The following is a 23310-nucleotide window of genomic DNA, read 5'->3' as shown; positions in this document are numbered from 1 at the left end:
CTCTCTCTCTCTCTGTCTCTCTGTCTCTGTCTCTGTCTCTCTGTCTCTGTCTCTGTTTCTCTCTCTGTCTCTGTCTCTGTCTCTGTCTGTCTCTCTGTCTGTCTCTCTCTGTCTGTCTGTCTGTCTGTCTCTCTCTCTCTCTCTCTCTCTCTCTCTCTCTCTCTCTCTGTCTCTGTCTCTGTCTCTGTCTCTCTCTGTCTCTGTTGCCACCCTTCTCCCTCTGACTTTCTATGTATTTCTGCCTCTCTGAATCTCTCGATTTTTCTCTGTCTTTGTCTATCTTTCTATCTCATTCATTCACTCACACACATGAACATATGAAAGGAAAATGAACAATTGATCTTTCTATACATCTACCAATGAATATCTTGAGCTGATTTGGGATTAAGGAGCTCCCTTAATCACTTAGGCTGAATGAGAGGGAATGGAGTAACTCATTCTTACCTCACTTATATAAATCCCAATGTCATCTTCATCATCTGTCCGGTAACACACAGTCAGCCCCAGCTTGTCTTGGCTATTCAGTCGGTACAAGTCCACCTCCTAGGCACAGAAAAGGACACTGGTGATCAAACAGGCTGCATGACGATAGATACCTGTCAAGGGCTTTGAAAATATTTTGCTTAAATGCTATACTGGATTTCTCTTCATTTGACTGCAGACAGCAGGTTAACTTACTGAACAAAAAGTGATTATGTCTGTGGGATCAATGCTGAGGGCATTTCTGACCTTTCAATCAATATAAAGTCATTTTGAAAATAGTTCTTTCATTGATCTCAGAGAAAGAAAAATCACCTATATTTCATTCAGTGTCAGGCCTTCGAGTGGCAAAGCTTTTTAAAAAGTCGTACTTCAACGGCTGTCACAAAAACAAGGGCATTTTCATACAAAAGCCACTCGCTGATTTTAATACAAATGTTTCCAACGTGTTGAGTTAAGATGATCTCACTTCAGGCTCCTTTAATATTCACAGCAATGTAACTTGCAAAGAGAGATTGCTGCATAAATTCATCCCAGAAAGGAGGGCAACGCGATAGCATGCAATTAATGTTTTCCACAACAGCTGTGATATTTACAGTCGAGAAATTAGTTTCAGGCTTTATTACAGCAAATGAAAGAAGATAAAAGCAGAAGGAGCCTGAGTGCTTGGCATGAGACACGAGCTCAGCAAATGGCTGAGCCACAGAGATCATCGCATGGCCCAATTAGCCTGGGCTTCAGAAGGAAATCAGACCTTTGAAAACAACTAAAGCCTCTGGGAGCAAGTTATGGGACTTTCTAGGAAGTGTTAACAAGTTGTGGAGGCCAATCTAACCTACCAGCCAGGCAGGCAGAAAAGTTGTTGCCACAGCAAGTTATAATCCTATCCTTGGGGCTCATCATAATACATATTCTTGGACTGGCCATTGGGTCTGGTTTGTAAAACATTATCTTCCAGTGGACAGGTATGGGGAGACCCTCTGAAATTGGATCATTGGCTTCTCTGATGCCCATTTAAGTGAGGCTTTTCCTAGGAGAGGTGGATGGAGCTCAAAGCTTTCATCCCTCTTCTCACTTCCAAAGTCAATCCCTGGCAGAATGTAAGCTCTATGAAGGCAGGAACTATTTCCTCTTTTTGTCTTTGTTGCTCTGGCATCTGGTACAGTTACCAACACATAGCAGGTGCTTGGTACATTCGCCAAATTGAATCCAGTGGATAGAGTGCCAGTCAGGGAGTTAGAAACACCTGAAATTTGAATCCTACCTCAGATACTTATTAATTTATTAGATGTTGCGCCTTACTTTTCTCATCTGTGAAATAATGGAGTTGGAATGGATGAATTCTATGGTCCCTCCCATCTTTAGAGCTGGGAGTTTAAACATAACAATTACAATAGTTGATATGTCCATAGAACTTAAAGGTTTTCAAAGTCCCTTACACACATTACTTCATTTGCTCTTTACAATAATCTGAGAGATGAGGAAATATGAGATGACACATAGAGAGGTGGGGAAAGTGACTTGCCCAGCATCCCACAGCTGGTAAATGGTTTATCTTCCTAAGTCCATCTTTCTCTTTCTTCTACACCTTGTTTCTGTCTCTCAGTAAATATATGAGAGTCTTCTCAATGCAAAGCATTTTGCTAGGGGGCATGGGGGCTATGGCACTACACCAGACAGAAAGGACCAGCCAGAGCTGGTCAGTTTGTGCCAAATGCAGCGTGTCTCTCTCACACACACACACAAGGCAAAAGCCAGAGCTCTTTGATAATAAAAGGGAACTTTGCCTGTGAACTGGAGGTTTATCTCAGAATATTAGACCTATGAAACATCTGAGGGTTATCTAGTCCATTTTACAGATGAGGAAAGAAATGCAGTTGGATGGATGGCCATTAGGGCTTGTCTGTCAGCACATGTGAAAGGCAGCATGGCGCAGAGGAATAAGGCTGGTTTTGGAGTTCAAAACTCAGGTTCCAATCCCTGGGACTGCCAGGTACTGCTTGTTTACCATGCTGGGAGTCTTTCAACTGTTGAATGAGAAAATTGTGTCCAACTCAAATATAAAGGTGGGGGGAGAGCAATAAATGGTATGTAAGGATCCCCACTTGTCATCTATTGACTTAGAAAACCACCTATGAACATGATCTATTTTCTTCTGAGTTTTTTTTCTTTATTTTGTTAAATACTTCTCAATTACATTTTAATCTGGTTTTGCAGAACTCAGAAGATAGCTCTGAACTAGAACATCTCAAAGGTTTCTTTCATCTCTAAATCTATGATCCCATGGTTATTGAAAATAGACAATAAGCTGGATCCAGAATTGAACTGGAAAAAGAGGTTAAATATAATTGGGAAATTGTATAATTTCTATCTTTTTTGGAGAACCCCTAACTTTTCCCTGCAACAATGGACCTTGTTTTCAACATTAATATTCTTCCAGTGATGTTGTGATGGTAAGTCAGGGGATCCTATGGTCTCATCCAGAATTGATCACCCAAAGGGAAATAGAGAGATGAGTGGTGGGTGTGAATGGAAGGCAGTGAGTTACCAGTGAGGGATCACACAGGAGGAGAGGTTTAAAGGACGTCAACAGAGAAATGAATGATCAGAAAAAGAGGTGAGGCAGTCACACAGCAAGAGAGTGGGGAAGCCCCTGTATTCCACTGGGTCCATAAGATGTCAAGGGCATGGAAAGAAGATTGCAATATATTGGTTGGATGTCCTGCAGGTGAATTATGGGAGGGCATGGAGAAAAGTGGCACAGGATCAGCAAATATTGAAGGACTTTGCATTCTGCATTGTTAAAGGAAGTATCCATGTTAATGAGACAACAGGACCAATTGGGCATCTGAACGCTTTGAAGATACATAATTTAACAACAATAGTCAATAAATACTTATAAGCACTGGCCAAAGATGGCAGACTTAAACCTGTGAGAAACCGGAAAATCTCAGGTGCAGAGAAGCTATGTGGCATGCCCACAATAACCTAGCTAGTGTCAGGGATGGCATTCTAGGGGCTATAGAATTATAACTAAATAGGTGGAAGAAACCTTTGAGGTCGTCTAGTTTGACAAATGAGGAAACTAAGGCAAACAGGGTTAAGTGACTTGCCCAGGTTCACACAACTAGTAAGTATCTGAAGATTAGATTTGAACTCAGGTCTTCCTGACTCCAGGCCTGGTACTCTAGCCATCATGCCACCTCACTGCCACTATTATGTTAGGGGTTACAAACTTTCCTGACAACAATCCTATAAAGCATCTCTGAGACACACAGAAGTGTCTGTAAGGAAGAGTAGAAAAACTGAAATAATGCAGACTTTGTGCTAATTCTGACCGACCTTTCCCCATCCCCCCAACTCAGTGTGAATCAGTGAAATTGGTGACATTTTTTGGTCCCCAGCCAAATGGAAGGCTCCAAGCTGAATGTAAACATAACGTCTTCCATTGCCATAATGGGACATTGTCGAGAGTGAAAGTTTTGTGCCTCATCAGCAGGTTCTTCCTCAGACAGGCAGTCATGAAAAACATTGAGACATATTTCAAAAAGGTCATAAGGAGAAAAATCTGAACGTGGCTAACACTGCATTTCCTTGTTTTCCAATGTTATTCAAAAGAGGATAAAAGCCCCCAAAGGGTATTTTTATTATGTTCTAAGGGACTGACTGAAAGGCCAATCCAAGCTTGAGCTACATTCACAGGAGTGTCCAAAACAAGGAGTAATATTCCCACTGAATTCAGAATTTGTTGGATCCCGCCTCAGTTACTTTGTTCTTTCTTAGATTCCTCCTTTTAAAAGAAACATTGAAAAACTGGAAGCAGTCCAGAGAGGGCAACCAGGACAGTGAAGGGGCTGGCAAACACGTCATGAGGAGAATGAATGGTGGAAAGAACCATTTTAAGAATGTCTAGCCTGAAGACAAGGTTTAGGGCATGACATGATAGTTGGCTTCGGATATCTGAAGGGCTGCTGTTGGGATGAATGATTAGACTCTATGGTACTGATGGGAAGATATTTAATTCAATAAACATTTATTGAATGCCTACAATATCTCAAGCAATATAAGTTAGCCACTGGGGACACCAATGTCAAAAAATAAAAAAAGGAATAGTCCCTGCCTTTAAGGAATTTACATTCTATTGGGGAAAAAAACCCATATGCATAGAGCTAGGAAGATATACAAAGTAATTTGCTGGTAGAGACACAAATGCCTAGGGAGATCAGGAAAGGCTTCAGGTAGATGGTGCGTTCAAACAAGCCATGGATTCTGAGAGGTGAACTCTAGCAGAGGTCTAGGGGAACAGACTGCAAAGATATGGAGGTAGGAGACCTGTCACAAGTCATGTACAGGGAAAAGCCAGCAGGCTCTTTTGGCTGGAATGCAGAGCATATGTAGAGGCACTATTGTGTGGACTTCCTAGAAAGACATATTATAGCCAGACTGGGGAGGGCTTTAAATGCCAGAGTTTTTATTTTTATCTTAAAGGCAACAGGGAGCTACCTGTTATAGAAAGGTAGACTTAGCTCAAAAAGCATGGTAGAGTGGGGAAAAATGCTGGCTCTGGAGCTAGAAGGCTTGTGTTCAAATCCCATTTGTGAGGCCTACTATTTGGATGACCTCACCCTCCTCAAATCTTAGTTTCCCCATTTGTAAAATGGTGGTTAAGCCAGATGGTCTCTAAGAACCTCCCTTCCAAAGCAGAAATCTCTGATCCTTCATGTTCTACAATATTTGATTCTTTGACATAGGTTCAAGCATGATGTAAGTAAGCTGCTTGGCACATAGTAGGTGTTGCGAATCACCCACTGTGCTACAGGAATCATATTCAATGGCGCTGTGTTCATTGTCCAATCATCTGTAATTCATTCATTTAAAAAAAAGGGAAATTGTTTCTGGCAAGGCATTATTTCAGGTATTACCATCCCCCAGATGACATGCAATCCTACCACAAGGGACCTCTTTAGAAAAGTTGAGCATTGAATTTAGCTGCTGGCTCCCATTAAAATTACTCCTAGGAGAACAGAATTACCCAGAAAGTCATGTTGTATCAATTTAGTGGGGTTTTGCTGAAGCTCATTGCAATGTTACCGAGGCCAAGTTCCTTCCCTGAAAACAAGAGGCCCCTGCACAGACTCAAGGTGAATTATGAGTAGGAAAAACCAAATGTTCTTAGAGATGCTTGCTCTGAGCGAGGCAAGGCCATCTCCACCAGCCTTGAGTCCATTTGCTTGTCAAGGATAAACTTGTGATGCTTAGTTTAAAAAGAAAACTGGCTTAGGGAGGAAGTAGATTTGTTGGTTTAAGTGAAATCTCTTGGGGGCAGCTTTCTACCTTGAAAATGATTTAGTTTTGAAAAGGAAAAGATGCATGGGCTAAAGACATGCTGGGAAAGCACAAATATAAGATCAGGACTGAACAGGGCCTGTTGTTGCATCGATAAATTCTGTGAGAAAGAGCTGTTGACTTGGGTTTCTCTTTCTGCTCTGGCAGATTCCTTAGGAAGCAGAAACCAAAGTCTGGCTATGTGTGTAATTCAGGAGGCTGAGGGGTGGTGCAGTCATAGTTCATTTTAGGCAGCGTTTGGTAGATTAGGTATTAATATGGTCATTTTACAGATAAAGTGACTGGTACAGAATCCCAGAGGAAGTTAAGCACCAGAGACAGTGAACTGGTCTTTAAAAGGAAGGCACAAAAAGCAATTAGCCAGGTCTTTGGTCATTCTGGTAATGCCTTCCCCTTTCTTTTTTTTTTCTTTTCTTTTTAAAGCAATAGGGGTTATAAGTAACTTGCTCAAGGTTACACGGCCAGTTATTTCTGAGTGTGGTGCTGAGTATCGGAGCCCAGATTTGATCCCCAGGTCAACTCCAACACTGGAGCCGGTGCTCTTACTCGCTGAGCCACCTGGCCGCCCCTTCATCTACTCTCTGTGATGGCTGTTGTCTGTCCTTCATGCTTGAAGAGGACCAAAGTGACATCACTGTGTTGGGGTCAAGGTACAGTGTGTGTCTGACTATGGCTGATCCCTATACATCTCCTACATATGTAGTTTGTCTCGTCATTTCAATTGTGTCGGACTTTTCGTGACTACATTTGGGGTTTCCTTGGCCAACATACTTAAGTATTTTGCCATTTCTTTCTCTAGCTCATTTTACAGATAAGAAAACTGAGGCAAACAGGGTTAAATGAATTGCCCAAGGTCACACTGCTAGGAAGTGTCTGAGGCTGAATTTGAACTCAGGAAGATGGATCTTCCTGACTCTAAGCCTGGAGCTCTATCCACTGAACCATCTACCTGTATACACGGGTATCTAGTTATTACATTAGAATTTATACTATTTGTGGGCAAGGATTGTTGTTCATTCCTTTCCATTACACACTTTTCTTTGGATACCTAGACCTCAGCACGGTCCCTGGCACAGAGTTACCACTTAATAAATACTTGGAGAGTGACATAGGAAAAAGGCCCAGCTCTGCTTACATTTACATATTGTCCTTGAGGAAGTCACCTGGCTTTTCTGAGCCTCAGTTTCCCTGGCTGTCAAATGAATGCTGTAGAATGGATAGTCTCTAAGTTCAGGGAATAAGCAATCTTGGGGGCTCCCCCTCCTCAGGGGTCTTCAAACAAAGACTGGATGGCCCCTAGTTGGGGAGGTCATAGAAGAGATTTTTGATCAGGCATGGGTGGACTAACTGGTCTTGGAGATTCTTTCCAACTCAGATTCTGTGTTTCTAAGTATTCCTGTTCCTTCTACCTCCATGATTCTGCAATGAAGAGCAATATCTTGGAGGCCAATGCAAGATGAAAATCCTCAAATTCCACTGATTCTCATTAATTTCCAACTGAATCCCAGCTTGAACCCGATCGGCTTTTTATCAAACAGGGACTACCCAGGTTGTGTACAGCACTGTAAGCATAAATAAGTAAATATCTGTTGATCAAGATGAAGATATGATTTTTAAAAAGACTATTAATCAAACTACTATGAATAATTTATTGGTAATATCTGGATGGCAGCCTCTAACATCCCCAGTGCCTTGTTGAGTTGTCAAGACTGAAAGTTTCTTTTAAAAAATGCCCTTTCAGATGAAATTTAAATCAATCCAATCAATAGCATGAGTTTCTAAGAGGAATGTACATAGCAAGCACACACACACACACACACACACACACACACACACACACACCACACGCCAGTTAATGAAACACTGGACTCCAAAGTCAGGATGAATGGAGTTCAAATTCTGATCCAGACACTTAATAACTGTGTGACTCTTGGGGAATCACTTGACCTCTTTCACCTCAGTTTACTTAACTGTAAAATGGAGATGATCACAGCACCTACCTCCCAAGATTGTTAGGAGGATCAAATGAGATTGTATTTGTAAAGTCTTTTAGCACATTGCTCAGAGTATGGTATGTGCTTAGTAAATTCCTTCTTTTCTACAGATCAGGCTTTTTGTCATTGTTCAGTCATTTTTGGTCATATCTGACTCTTTGTGACTCAATTTTGGGGTTTTCTTGACAAAGATACTGGAGTAGTTTTGCCATTTCCTTCTCCAACTCATTTTACAGATGAGGGAACTGAGGCAATCTGGCTTAAGTGACTTTCCCAGGGTCACAAAGCTAGGAAGTGTCTGAGGCCAGATCTGAACTTGGGAAGAGCCCTCCTGGAGTCACCAGGCCAGGCACTTTATCCAATGTACTGTATAGCTGACCCCTACACAAATGAAGTCTGTTACACTAAAATACAGTGATCAAAATATTTAAAAAACAAATTCAAAGACCTTTCATTAAAAACTGTTGGTCTAGAAACTGATCTTAGACCTTTAGCATATTACTGAATGAGGTTCCTAATAATGAGATAGAAACCCTGTTGCCTCCTTACCACGTAGGCAAAATGATGGCCTGGGTGCAAAGAGGTCTCAAGGTGTATGTCTGAGGTTAGAATAAACAGAATAAATTTACTAAGTTCCCAGCATGCCGGGCAGATGTGGAAGATACACAGAAGAATAAAACATAGTCTTTGCCCTCAAAAGCAGTGAGGGAGTGCAGTGTCTGGAGCTCCAGGACTGGAGGCAGGGAGACTCATCTTGCCCATGGCAAGGCCCAGAAGGCCCAGGGATGCAAAGAGGGATGATGGCAAGGCCCAGGGGTCCTTAGGCCAGATGATGGTTCCCCAGCATCTAGCAGGGTACCGAAGAAGAGCAACTGGTAAGGCGGGGGTATAATCACCTAACCTTATTTAATTTCAGTTTCTTCATCTATAAAATGAAGATTATATTATCTAGCTTGCAAGGTTTCTGTGAGGATCAAAAGAAATCCCTGAGGTTATGGAAGGAAGGCTTCAGAGAAAAAGAACCTAAGCTGGGAGTTTGATCCAGGAGTCTCTCAACACCTGCCCCACAGATCTGGAAAAGGAGTTAGTGTTTTCCTTCTGGCTACCCTTATTTGTGGTGGTCATGCCTCCATCCAATATCTTTTAGGTCAATGGGAGGTATCTACTATCTCTTCTCCTTAAGTAACTGCCTGAAACTGGGGCATGACTGGTGGGATTTTTCTACCCTCATGAAAACATAAGCTATTTCTTTTCTCTGCTTGGGTATTTTAAATACTTCTAATGTTGTCAGCACACATTCACAGATGAAGGCCACTTAATGGACATGTAATGCTACATATACAGACTGATGGAACCCCTGGGAAATTAAAACAATACATTAGGAAAATCCATCTTTGACTACTGTTCTTTCTCCTCCTCCTCCTTTAGTGGCTGAAAACAAGATTTAGGGCAGGTGGTTAGTATCTAAATCTTTATGGATGGTTAGCAGGTAGGTTGATCACTGGGCATCATCCCAATACCTCCAGGTAGCTGCAGCATAATTGGGATCCAACACTCTTCTAAATATGATTGTTTTGAGTATTTTAGAATAAGGATATGTTTTCTTAGTGCATCATCTTTAAGAATATTCCAATAAACATGTAGAGGAAAAATTTCTCTCATATACTCTTTTGCCCATCATAACATATCTACTCCTGGCCCTGGGTGAGGGGGTAGGTAGATGAGATGTGTGGTAATGGGTTTGTTGTTCAGAGCTGGGGGGAGAGCTGAGCCATACCATTTCCTCCTATTCTGCCATATTGGTCAACTCTATAGAAATTCCTCTTTGTCCAACTGTTTCCAATGGGTCTGATTACAGATCAAACAATGGGTGAGATAAAAGTGCTAGGCAGATGAGATCATAGGATCATGGGATCACAGAGTTAGAGCTTGAAGAGACTTTAGGGGTAATTTAATCCAATCCCTTATTTTACAGATGAGTAATGTGAAGTGGAAATTAATCATTTTATTCCATATGAATGATTTTCCCTCAACTCCAACTAAGCAAATGTAAATTGAAAAGCAGGTACAAAAACTAAAAAACAGACTATTTCCTAGGCCCAGTAGTCTGTTACATGCAGTTTTGGCTAAGTCCAAATGATGCTATTATTTGGTTTGGACTCAGGATTAGATCACATTACAACGAAACCGTTCTGCTTGTGGAGTTTGAAGACCTGGGTCAAACCTGCTTGTGATATTTCATGTGTGGCCTGTGGGCAAGTCAAACGACCTCCCTGGGCATTAGAGAAGGTTGGACCTCATGGCCTCTGAGGTCCCCTAATAGCTTTAGATCTATGATTTTAGTGTAGGGAAGCTTCCCGTGGGGGAACTCATTCTACCAATGCAGTTCAGCAACTGTTCTCTGCAACTCTGATTCAGTTATCTTGAGCCCAGAGAAGTCAAGTAACACCACCTCCATCATCTATGTATTTTATCTCACCTGTGGTATCATATAGACTACCTGGCAGGGTAATTCCTTCTACTAACAAACTGTTATTGTCACTATCTCATCCTTATATTTTCCACTGAAGTTCAAATACAGGAGGTTTTGAGACAGGTTTCTACTCTATGATTCCTTTACATTCATTGTTTAATGCAGGTTTACACAAGTGAAGGAAAAAAAAAACTACTTTCCATAGTTGAATTTTGCAAAGTATTAGGATGGAATCTCATCTTCTGTAGACTCATTGCCAGTCAGTCAACGAGCTTTTGTTGAATGCCTATAATGTGCCAAGCACTGTGCTAAGTGTTGGAGATATGAAGAAAAACAGTCCCTGGCCATAAGGAGCTCACAGTCTAATGAAGGAGAGAGTCCCCTAACAACTGTGTACAGACAAGACACGTGGGCATCAAGCTCCAGAGCAGGGAGGGCTTGAAAGCACCCTCGCTACAAGACAAGCAGCAGATGGGACAATGGGAGGCTGCATCTTTCATCCCAGGCCCAAAGCTTTGACCTTGCCTAGTCAGGTCTCCACTTTGAAAGCTTTACATTTTATGTAGCCTGAAGATTATAAGTATCTGAGATGGAGGTTTATTCCTAATTTTTATGAATCAGTTTTGTCCTGGATTATTGTGGCTGGTCTGTAATATAAAATGGTTCAGGTCCAGTTCTCCAGGATATTTTGAGGTTGTTATTATTATTAATTCTTATTTCCTCATTATTAACTTCTCTTCCTCCCATTACTCCCACCAGACAGGGACAGAGTGCTTTAAAGTCTGCCCACTGATCCATATACATGATCTCATGTGAGCTTCACAACTCTGAGCTAGGAAACATGCAGCCCATTTTACAGAAGAGAGAAGTAAAGAGATTGCACGGGTGGGGACTCTGTGGCCTCGAGACCACATGGGGCCCTCTAGGTCCTTAAGTGTGGCCCTTTGATTGAATCCAAACATCACAGAACAAATCCCCTTAATAAAAGGATTTGTTCTGTAAAACTTGGACTCAGTCAAAAATCCATACCCAAGGACCTAGAAGGCCACGTGCAGCACTGAGGCCGCAGGTTCCCCACCCTTGGATTAGCCTATGGTCACCGAGCTTCTGGAGGGAGGATACAAACCCAAGTCTTCATGGTTCCAGGCCCACTATGCCAGGCTGCCTCTCTGTAATGAATAATGGTATCTACAAACTAACCAGCTTGAACCAGTGCTGGGCCTCTGCTGAGGAGATTAAGGACTTTGAGGAGTAGATTCAATTTGGTTTTATATTCTGCTTACTAACAATAACTGTCATTATGTAAATGCTTTATGTAACCGGCATTACGTAAAGAGCTTTATAAATATTACCTCCTTTGATCTTCACAATGACCTGGGGCAGCAGGCTCTATTATTATCCCCATTTTACAGTGGAGGAAACTGAGGCAGAGGTGAAGAGAATAGCCCATAGAGAGGCAAGTAAGAGCCTGAGGTGGGATTTGAATACAGATCTTCCTGATTCTGAGTTCAGCATTATATCAACTTTACTAAGCTGCCTCTCTCTGTTCCTTCTTAGGGGATCTGATGCTTGGCTAGTAATTAAATGACAAAAGAATGGAGAAATCTTTACTTCCTGAAGGAGTAGATTAAGTCTTCAAAAAAGGTGTTGAAAACATCCAATTGGTACATCTGACTTTCTTAGAAACATTAGGTAATATTCTTGGGTATCATTCTCTCTCTCTCTCTCTCTCTCTCTCTCTCTCTCTCTCTCTCTCTCTCTCTTTCCTTCCTCCCCTTCTTCTCTCCCTCCCATTTGAACAGGAATTTTTTATTTTAGGAGAAAAATGGTTTGACAAGAAAAAAAAAACCCTAAACCACTGAGCAATTATCATATAGAAACTGTTATACATTGCTTGTAATTGACAGTAAATGTAACTAAGACGCAATCTTGTTAGCCTTAAGTAGATGCAGATAGAAATGATACCCTGGTTGAAGATTTACATGAGTGTCTTCTTTTTAATTTCAGCTAAGTCAGTGATTAGTCTAGTTTGGTCCATATTCGTTTTAGGAAATGAGCCTTGGTTAAATTCAAAGCATGTTTTACAAACATAGAAGATTCATCAGATATGTTTTCAGAGAACTATAGTCACCAATCACCCTCTCTGCTCCTCTCCATGCCTCCTACCCCAAATAAATGCGACCAGCGGGGGTGTTTTTAGTTTAGAATGCACTTCTCTGGGGACAACCCAAATGCAACTATTCAGGTGAGAGTGAATGTGTCAGAATGCTGCTCCCTCCCATTAATCTCAGTCTCCCCAAGACTGGAACAAACATCTTCAGTCTTTTTAAAGAGCTGTCCAGAGAACAGCTGTTTCCAACTATTCAGTTGGTTTTTTACTGAACCGATCACCTTTTGCTACCACATAATTCATCTCCTTCAAAAGTATGAATGCTTCAGCTCAGGCCACCTGATAACTCTGAAATGGGACAAAATGTTAACCATTTACAACTGCCTGACCTCTGAGTGGCACAGAAATAATTCATCTGCTTTAACTTTTTAAAAGGCATCATTCTCCAAAATCAGTTTTTAAAGATTTTTTTATTTGCTTTTTTTTTGGAAGGGGAAGGCAGGGCAATTGGGGTTAAGTAACTTGCCCAAGGTCACATGGCTAGTAAGTGTTAAGTGTCTGAGGTCGAATTTGAACTCAGGTCCTCCTGACTCTAGGGCTGACGCTCTATTCACTAAGCCACCTAGCCACCCCTTAAAGGTCTTCTTGACTAAATATTTATTAGGAAACCAAATTTTACTAAAAAGTATAGAGAAACCATTATTGGAGTCACTCATGGCTATTAGAATGGTGAGAAACATTTGAAAAACCACTGACTAGGCTTGGGTTCAAATCCCACTATGATTGTTACTTATCACCTGTGTGACTTTTGGCAACCTCTGATCTTCAGTTTCCTCACTTTGGAAATGGGGTACTTGGACTAGATGGCTTCTGAGACCCCACCTAGCTCTATGATAATTATTTTTATATATTTCATATTTCTACAGGAAACCCTTAACTGTGACTATCAGATTCATGAGGGCATGCCATGATTAGAATAGAGAGGTTTACTGGGAAAATATCTGACCAGTGGAGAGCCAGCTTCAGAGTTAGGAGGCCCTGGGTCCTCTTTCTGACACATAATTAGTTCTGTCATCCTGGTCAAGCCACTTATCCAATATCAGTGCCTCAGGCAACTTTCTAAGATTAAGTGGCAGAGATGGACACTGGCAGAGAGTTTCCTCAGCAGGAGTTCCAGGTATCTGTGAAATCAAAGGTCCTTCTCATAAGCTAAGGTGAGCCTGGTACCTACTTAGAAAGAATAACTGATTAAAAGATGAAGCTACCAGATGCCACAATATGCCAACTCTCCATCCAAAACCTTGGTCTCTCTTGGGAGCAGTAGCCTTCTCAACATTTGAGGGACTCAATTCCGATTTTTCTCTGGGCGAATTTTCTATTATCTACCCTAAGAGCAAAAATTGTTAGTTACAGATCTACAAACAGTTAATTCCGAGAGGACATTTGTATTAGTCAACAAGGGAAGATTTGGTGATCACATTGGTCAGGTTTCTAGCTACAATCTTTTGTTTTTGCCCTGCATGGAAGGTGACAATGATGATTCAAGGGGAGAGAGAGAAGAGAGAGAAAAGAGAGGAGAAAGAGAGAGAGAGACAGAGAGAGAGACAGAGAGTCTGTGTGTTGGGGAGGCTTAATTATATTAATTACATAAAAGAGTGAATAATGAGTTTAAATTAGGCAACATGGGAGCAGAAATATAAAGGGTGGAAGTTTTTTTAAGTTGCCAAGGCTTGTAATTTCATTTTCTACAAAATGTCTTGAGTCCTCCCCACCTCTCACCAGCACTACTCTAACAGACTCTTAATTGGCCTTTCTACCTTAAGCCTCTCTCCACTTAGTTGTTGTCATCCTTTGTTCTCAAAGAGGACCCAAATCTGTTGGGGTCAAGGTACAATATGTCTGACTGGCTGATCAGGCCAATACAAGCTCAGAAGGCTCCACACCACAGGTAAGGCACGAACAGTCCACGTAATCTCCTCTTTAATCCATCCTGACATCCATGGCTGCCAAAGAATGCTCCCAAAGTATACATCTGACTATTTCACATCCCATACTCAGTAAGCTCCAATGGCTCCTTTTTGTCTCATTAGGATCATAAACTCCTTTGTTTGACATTCAAAGCTTTGAAAAACATGGTGTCTTTCTAGCTCTCCATTGATCTTATACCCTCTCCATACATTTAATGGTCCAGCCATATTAGCCCCTAGGTGCCCTATGGAAGATGCTTCATCTCTGTTCATTTCTACTGGTCATCCCTTAGGACTACAAGGTTCTCCCTCTTCACCTCCACCTTTGATAATCTCCAGACTCCTTCAAGATACAGTTCTGTGTCAGTTTTTGAAGGAGACCTGGCAAATTCTCCCATCCTCACTTACTACCTGCCAACTACTAATGCTTTCCCTTCTAAGGCTACCTTACACCTACTTCTTAGATGTTTTCTATGTACCTATTTATGTACATGTTGTCTCTTTTATTGGAATGTAAGCTCCTTGAGTGCAGGGAGAATTTTTGCCTTTTCACTGCATCCCGAATGCTTAGCACAGAGCCTAGAGCATAAAAAGAACTTAATAAAAGCTTATTGCTTGACTGATTTATACAACAAACAACAAAATCACATCTTACCTTTTGGAGGTGCTTTGTTCAATCTTTTGAATCTGTTTATTTTTTCTTTTAGGGGAGGAAAAATAAATTACACAGGTTTCATGGCTCATATGATATTTTCCTTTAAACACATAGTTCACGAGCAGATATGAGACATTTGGAAGAGAAAAGGACATTGGCCATACCTCCAGTTCCAGCTCATCTCTGTCCATCTCCTGATGGATGGTCCCCATGTAGTCATTTGGATCATAGTATTCATGAGCAGATGAATGCCTAAGAAGATGAAACGAGATTTCAAAGGCTCTTTCAAGCATCGTTTTCATTAATCCTCTTCGTAGGTCATGCCAAATACATGGTCGGGCACTGTGATCACTTCTTTGCAAATGGAAATGGAAGGGTTTTTTCTACTCTCTTACTTTTTGGGGCACTACTCTATATAAGGTTCATGGATGTTTGATGGGAAAGGAAGTGCTTTCCATTGTGGAATCTTGAACCATTTAGGAGGTATGGGGTTGCTTACTAATCAGAAGGCTCTCCTTGGGCTTCCAGAGGAGGAAGGGCTATGAAATAGGAGAGCAGCCACAGCTGACTGTTTGGCCCAAGGCAGGTGCTCAAGCCTAAAGCTTTCCTCTCTTCTCAGGTTCACTGCATTTTTCTGGGCTAGAGACTATGAATTACATACTGCTAGGACATTAGGGGAACAAAAACCTCCCTTTAGTGTGGGAAATTTGGACTATCAGATTATGGATTTAGAGGCAGAAGAGACCTTGAAAGTCCTTAGGATGAGGAAACTGAGACGCAAGAAGCAAAATGACTTGTCCAAAGTCACATAGGAAGTGAAGAGGCAGAATGAGTGAAAGCCAAGGACCACTGTACCATGAGGTCTCATTGCATACAGAGTGACTCATGAAACTCATACATTAGGCTGGTAACACTATGAAGAGAGTTATTGAAGAGTCAGGGCCATGGGGCCACGGAGCTCAGCACCTGCTCATCTGTTTCTTTCTTTTTCTTTTTTTAATAAGCAATTGGGGTTAAGTAACTTCCTCAAGGTTACACGGCCAGTTATTTCTGGGTGTGGTGCTGAGTATCTGAGCCCGGGATTCGATCTCCAGGTCATCCCGACACTGGAGCCAGTGCTCTTACTTGCTGTGCTACCTGGCCGCCCCGCTCATCTGTTTCTTAAAGGGAAGGGGAAACCCACAGTGAGAGACGTGAGGAGCCAAGGTGTCTTCACCTCTCCCACCTCCAGCTGGTGTGGCATTCTTTCTCAATTAGTTCTGGCTTCATCAGGTAGGAGGGCCCCTGTTTTCAGAATCATGCCAAGGCATGGGGGAGGATGGCAATATGGACACAGGCTCCTGGCAGGGCTGCTCCCATAGCACTGACTTAGCAGCCTGGCTGAGGACCTAGATCTTTAGTACTCCCAGGTTAATGCTGTAATCAATTGGCTCTCATCTTGCCTCCCGAGCACTTACACTGGAAGCAACAAGCCAGAAGTGAATAGCAATTTAAACAAGCAAGGGCTTTCAATTTTCTGGCCTTATTAGGCAAGCGTACTACTCACACTTATTGGGCTTTTAGCATTGAGGAGGGTGCATGGCTAGTCCCTGTTGTCCAGGAATCAGCTTAATGGTCTCCGTTAAATCCCAGAACCCTCCATGGTAATGGATGTGATATATTGACTTCTGACCTTACAATTGAGAACCTGGATCATTCTGACCTCTGAGGCTGTTTGGACATTTCTAAGTCATCCCCTGGGGGATGGGGGTACAGTGGGGTCAGAATCATGTAAAAGTAACTTTTCTTGGGAGGAAAGAAGGGATTCACTTCCAAGGATCCCATCACTGTCAACTCAACAGCTGAGTGCCTAAGGACATATGTCATCAACAATGAGGAGCAAGACCATTTGTCAAGCTGATAGGTTGTTTTGGACCCCCCCCCAAAGGTTTACATCATCACTAAGTTTCAGAAGACTGAGGAGTTTCTCCATGTTTCAAATGGTAGTGAACTTATATAAAAGTATGGCAGCAGAGGTCAATATTTCTCTGGAATTTTGTATAAGAAGAACTTTTCTTTTGTGCCCAGGCATGAAAGCACAGGCTGGTCAATGAAATAACCTTCAATTTTAGTCTATAGTGGGCCTTTGAGAGGCAGTCTTACACAGTGGTTAAGAACTATCTCATAATCAGAAAGATCTGGATTTAAGATTTGCGGCAGATACATAGTGGCTTATGACTCTGGGAAATTCATTTAGCCTCTCTTTGTGTCTCAGACAACTGAGATTATTATAATCTGCAGAGCAGGTGCCGGTCTCCTCTGAAAGAGAACTTTCTTCTGCCACAGTCTTCTAATTCCCCCTCTACTCCTTACCCTCCTCTCTTTTAAAAATACTTATTTTCAACATTCATTTTGAAAAATAAACCTTCAGTTCCAAATTCTCTCCCTCACTCTCACCCCTTTCCCATCCACTGGAGAGCAAGCAATATGATATCATTTATACATTTGAAGGCACACAAAACACATTTCCATATTAATTATGTTGCCAAAAAAAGCAAGAAAAATAAAGAAAGTGAAAATATCTGCTTTGATCTGCATTCAAGAGTTCATCAATCCTTTTGCTACAGGTAGATAGCATTTTCATCATGGGTCTTTTGGAATTGTCTTGGGTCATTATCTTGATCAGAGTAGCTAAGTCTTCCACAGTTGATTATACTTGCACTACTGCTGTAACTGTATACAATCTTCTCCTGATTCTGTTCACTTCATGTTGCATCAGTTCAGATAAGTCTTCCAAGATTTTTCTGAAACCACCTAGCTCATCATTTCTCATAGCACAGTAGCGTTCCATCACAATCATATGCCACAACTTGTTCAGCCATTATCCAGCTGATGGGTATCCCCTCAGTTTCTAATTCTTTGCCACCACAAAAAGAGTTACTGTAAATATTTTTGTACATATAGGTCCTTTTCCTTTTATCCCTTTTGGATACAAACATAGTAGTGGTATGGCTGGGTCAAAGGGTATGCATGACTTTATAGCCCTTTGGGCATAGTTCCACATTGTTTTACAGAATGATTGGACCAATTCACAACTCTATCAACAATGCATCAGTGTCCTTTTTTGCATCACTAGCATTTGTAATTTTAATTTTCCATAATGTTAGCCAATATGATAAATATGAGGTGGTATCTCAGAGTTCTTTTAATTTTCACTTCTCTAATCAATTGTGATTGAGAGCATTTTTCCAAGTGATTATTGATAGCTTTGATTTCTTCTTCTAAAATTACCTGTTCACATCCTTTGAACATGTATCAGTTGGGGGAATGACTCTTATTTTTATAAATTTGGCTTATTGCCCTATACATTTGAGAAATGAGACTTTTATCATTCCCCCCATTTCCTGTTTTCATTCTGATTTTGGTTTCATTGGTTTTGTTTGTGCAAAAACTTTCATATCATGTAATCAAAATCATACATTTTTACTTCCTTTGATCCTCTGTATCTTTTGTTTGATCATGAACTCTTACCTTACTACCTTTAGATAAAATTTTTCATGTTCTCCTAATTTACCCTTTATGTTTATATCATTTACCTATTTTGAACTTAGCTTGCTAAATGGTAAGAGATATTGGTCTGTGCCTAGTTTCTGCAAAATTGCTTTCCAGCTTTCCCAGCAATTTTTGCTAAAGGATGAGCTCATGCTCAAAGCTTGAATCTTTGGGTTTATCAAACACTAGATTACTGTGGTTATTTACTACTGAGCACTATATACCTAATCTATTATACTGATCTATTTCTTAGCCAGTACAAGATTGTTTTGATGATTACCACTTTCTAATATTGTTTGAAATCAGCTAGGTTACCTTCTTTCATATTTTTTATATTGATTCCCTTGATATTCTTGAACTTTTGTTCTCCCAGATGAAGTTTGTTGTTATTTTTTCTAGCTCTAGAACATAATTTTTGGTAGTCTGATTGGCACAGGACTGAATAATTAATTTAGGTAGAATTGTCCTTTTAATTATATTGGCTTGGCCTTGCTGTTCAGTCACTTTTTAGTCATGTCTCACTCTTTGTGACTCCCATTTGGGTTTTTCTTGGCAAAGATGCCGGGGTGGTTTGTCATTTCCTTCTCCGGCTTATTTTACAGATGAGGAAACTGAAGCAAGCAGGGTTAAGTGACTTGCCCAGGGTCACACAGCCAGTAATTTTCTAAGTTCACATTGAAACTCACAAAGATGTGTCTTCTTGACTCCAGGTCAGACACTCTCTCTATCTACTGTACCATCTTGCTGCCCTTTTGGCATGGCCTACTCATGAGCAATTAATATTTCTCTAACTGTTTTGATCTGTCTTTATTTGTGTGAAAAGTGTTATGTAATTGTGTTCATATAGTCACTGAATTTGTCGTAGCAGGTAGACTCCCAAGTATTTTATAATGTCTGCAGTTATTTTAAATGGAATTTCTCTTTCTGTCTCTTCCTGCTAGAACCCTACCCTTCTCAAAAAGGAGTAAAACATATAACAATTTGTTCTCCCTAACAGATTGAAAAACTGAGGCATAAAGAAGTTATGGTACTACTGTAGGCAAGTTGTTTAGTTGGGAAAAATAACAAAATCTTGTTTTTTTCCTAAGCAACTTAGCAATTATTTTAGCCTAGGCAGTCTTCCCTAGGACTTTTGCAGTGAAAAGACTCAGGGGACCTGGGCTGAAATCCTAACTGCCACATATGATACTGTACCTCTGCAGGCTTTGGTTTCCTCATATGTAAAAAAGGAGGTCCTTGGACTAGATGGTCTTTGAGCTCCCTCTGACAGAAAGAAGGGGTGGGCAGTGTTAAGTGTCCCACATCCATCTACGGTAACCAGAGATTTGGGTTATTAGCACATGGGGACTCAAACGGACATAAGATGGAAGCAAGCTTGAAATGAGGTCAAAAGAAAGCAGAATCTATCACCTCCAGGGTCTTTTTTATACTGTGTGCATATGTCTCTAGGATCATTTCTCTGAGTTGTAACTACAAAATCCTCAAATTATCATTTGGAGTGATTAAATTTTATTCTGAAGCTTCTCTGACAACACTTGTAAGTAATTTTGCTCCTAGAATATAATGTGAGTAACTCTGCTTCAGGGTTATAATAAAGTAATTAATATGTGGGAACAGAACGGAACAGTTCAGAGCAGGCTACAATTTATTGCCTCTATAAACAATAAAGTTAAACAGAAGCAACTCAAGGAAGAATTACAAGAAGCATTAATTTTTTTTTCTATGTGGAAGGAAAAAATAAAGCTGTAATGATTTGATGATGTAATAAATATAACAAGTCACATTTTCAGTAATTTATGGTTTCATTACTTACTCTTCAGGCAAGAGATACGGATCCAACACTGGGGGGGTGGGGGATGCCATCTTAGTCAGCGCCATGATATGCTCGAAGGTGATGTCAGTTTGGGTTCCCATGTCCACCAGCTGGGAGTCCAGTGAAGGAGTAAACATCTTTGTCCGAGGGGTCCGCCTTAAGACCTGGACAACAATGGGTTCTTTGGCTGTCTTGAAAGCTTCCACAGCTTGATCATGGGTTGCTTTGGATAAGTCTTTCCCATTCACCTGTTAAAACAGTTAAGGAGACAAAATTGGACTTTAAACCAATGATGAAAACCCGCTGTGGATGTCATTTCTCATTAATTTTTCACAAGTATGATCACAATAAAGGAAAAGAACCCATAAGTGTGGTTTATAATCTTCTCTGTTTCAGGTTTCTGCAGTTATCACTGATAATCATCACCTTTGGGCTAGAAGAAATGGATTATTGGAATAGTTAACCTGGTCCTCTCACCAATCATTAGAAATGATAGTTCCATATGGTGCAGAGGACGGTATGGACTTGACTGGTGTTTCCAGGATCAATGACTTAAAGCCTGAAGCGACATCGGAGGCTACCTACTTCAGACCCCTCGTTTTGCCGATGAACAAGTAGACCCTGAGGATCCAAAGGTAGGCGGTAAAATAGGGAGGATCTGAACTCATGTCTAGTACTCTTTCCATTGACCCATGATACTGACGCTAAATAACAACGTAGTAAAATGTGGATAAACATGGATGTAGAACCTGACTTAGAATTTAAAAATACCTTCATACACTAGCAGAAGGCACTTAACTTCCATAAGCTTTACTCTTCTCTTTCCTTCACCACTCTTAGCCAGTCAGTTGCCAAATCTTCGTTAATTCTACTGGCACAACAGCCCTTCCGTGGATCTCTGTCTTTCCATCCACATGGCTCTAGTCATCATTTCTCACTTGACTTATTGCAGCAGCGTCCTCACTGGCCTCCCTGTCAAGTCTTCCCCCTCCATTCCATGCTCCAAACAGCTGCCAAATTGATATTCCTCCAGCACAGGTCTGAGAAGCTCAGATTCCCTCTGGTCTGGAGGATACAATCTGATATTTAAAACCCTCCACAATCTGGCTCAGTATCATTATATATACATGACTCCCCTTCATATCATCTCCATTCTAGTCGGAGTAGGTGCTTATTATTACTCATTCGTGTTCATTCATTCGTTTCCCATTTCCAGGCCTTTACACAGACTGTCCCTCATGCCTGCACTGTACTTCCCTCTCACTCCTGCTTCTCAGAACCCTTAGCGTCCTTCAATGTTAAGCTCAATGCCGCCTTCTACACTAGGCCATTCCTGATCCCCTCAGCTGCTAGTTCCTACACTTGAAAAACAATTACTTTAAATTTACCTTTTAGTATATTTTTGTATTTTCTTGTATGTTTGTAAAAATATAAACAAAGAGAATTCAAGGTAATGGGGGGGGGTGCAGCAAGGTAGCGGCAACAAGTGCTTGGAAAGGCACTGCTATATGAACGTAAGTTTAATTTCCCCTGTTAAAGCCCAGAACATTTCGTTATAATGAACTGGACACACTGACGTCAGACCTTATAGCTGGGGCAGAAGGCAATTTCCTTGAGGGTAGGGTCTGTTTCATTTCTGTCTTTCTGAACAATGCTTAGCACATGTTAATAAATGCTTGTTGATTTAGGCATAAAAAAGTTCACTCGTGTAAGCTGCTTATTAATTTAACACTCCTCCCTCCCATTGCCTGCCATGAATCAAGAGGAAACCTGTTAAATTTCTGCTACTATAAACACATACATCTTGGTTATACATTGTCTACTGACAATGAGTTAGGCCCCAAACTGAACAGAAAGAGGATAGGATACCGGAATGACTTTGGAAAACTGTAATGTTCTTTTAATGATACAAAGCATTTCTTTGAAACAAAGACCTAATACTATTATTCTTCCAGTAATGTCATGTTGCTTTGAGTCACTAAACAGTTTAGTTGCTGGAGAGCTGGAGATGAGGATCATCCAAAGGGGAATGGAGAAGTGTACTGTATGTGTGAGTTGCCTGAAACCCCTTACCAATGACGGATTATGTAAAAGAAGCAGGGCAAAAGATGTCATCTGGGAAAAAAAGATGATTGGAAAATATGATGGGATATTGGTCATGGGGCAAGAGGAAGATGCAACTTATGGACAGCTGGCATGTTCCATCAGCATTCATGCAATTCATGAAAAGAAAACACAGAATGGGCTCCAAAACATGTCCAAGAGTGACATAGGGTGGGCAGGCTTGGATGGGGTGTTATCTGCATGGGTAGATGGTTTAACTACCAGTATGATCATCAATGAGACCACAGCTCCATGTGTGTGTATACATATGTACACACATACATACATTTATATACATTTATAAGTATAAATAAGTCTATCGTTATAAAGTAGGGATTTTGGTCCTCATAACAACCCTATGGAGTTAGGTAATACAAAGTCATATCCCTACGTAATAGCTGAGAAAACTCCAGCTCAGGGTTAAATTATTTACCCAAGGTCACTGTAGCTAGAAAGTTGCAAAATCAGGACTTGAATTCAGTTCTTCTGACTACATCTCCTTCTCCAAGATATTTTGTCAAACTCTATAGTGTTTAATTATCTTCTGAGAAATGGTGTTTTCCACAAAATTGGAAAGTGCTGATATAGTGATCATATACCACATAACCAGTCCCTGCCATGAATTTTTTTAACTTCCTTAATTCTCTTGGATGAACAACGTGTTCTCTAAGAGTCATTGAACACTGGAGGATATTTGTTTTAACTGAGGACACTTTGGGCTGAGTCTTTCAAGATTATTATAATTTATAAGCTCATTCTTCATATTAGTGCACTTGGTGGATGCTGTTTGGCACACACTTTATTTATAATAACTTTCCTTTCCTGAAAAAGCTTGTAA

General features: G+C 40.8%; 1 protein-coding gene across 3 annotated transcripts in view; it reads right to left on the bottom strand.

The window, feature by feature from the left end:
- Positions 1-23310, bottom strand: part of PDZRN3 (PDZ domain containing ring finger 3) — a 285242-nt gene that overhangs the window by 10900 nt on the left and 251032 nt on the right. For all 3 annotated transcript variants that reach the window (XM_069084083.1, XM_069084085.1, XM_069084086.1), the window contains 3 exons: positions 20370-20617; positions 15190-15277; positions 445-543 (listed from right to left, as the gene is read on the bottom strand). In XM_069084083.1, coding sequence (XP_068940184.1) covers positions 445-543; positions 15190-15277; positions 20370-20617 — 435 coding nt within the window. The remainder of the gene's footprint in view (positions 1-444; positions 544-15189; positions 15278-20369; positions 20618-23310) is intronic.

This window comes from Petaurus breviceps, unplaced genomic scaffold (genome assembly GCF_028583685.1).
Source record: "Petaurus breviceps papuanus isolate PSGF00001 unplaced genomic scaffold, PetGlider_PUasm1.0 174, whole genome shotgun sequence".
In the NCBI taxonomy this organism is placed as follows: domain Eukaryota; kingdom Metazoa; phylum Chordata; class Mammalia; order Diprotodontia; family Petauridae; genus Petaurus; species Petaurus breviceps.
Note: the sequence above shows the minus strand (reverse complement) of the source record. Positions and strands in the feature narration are given on the sequence as shown.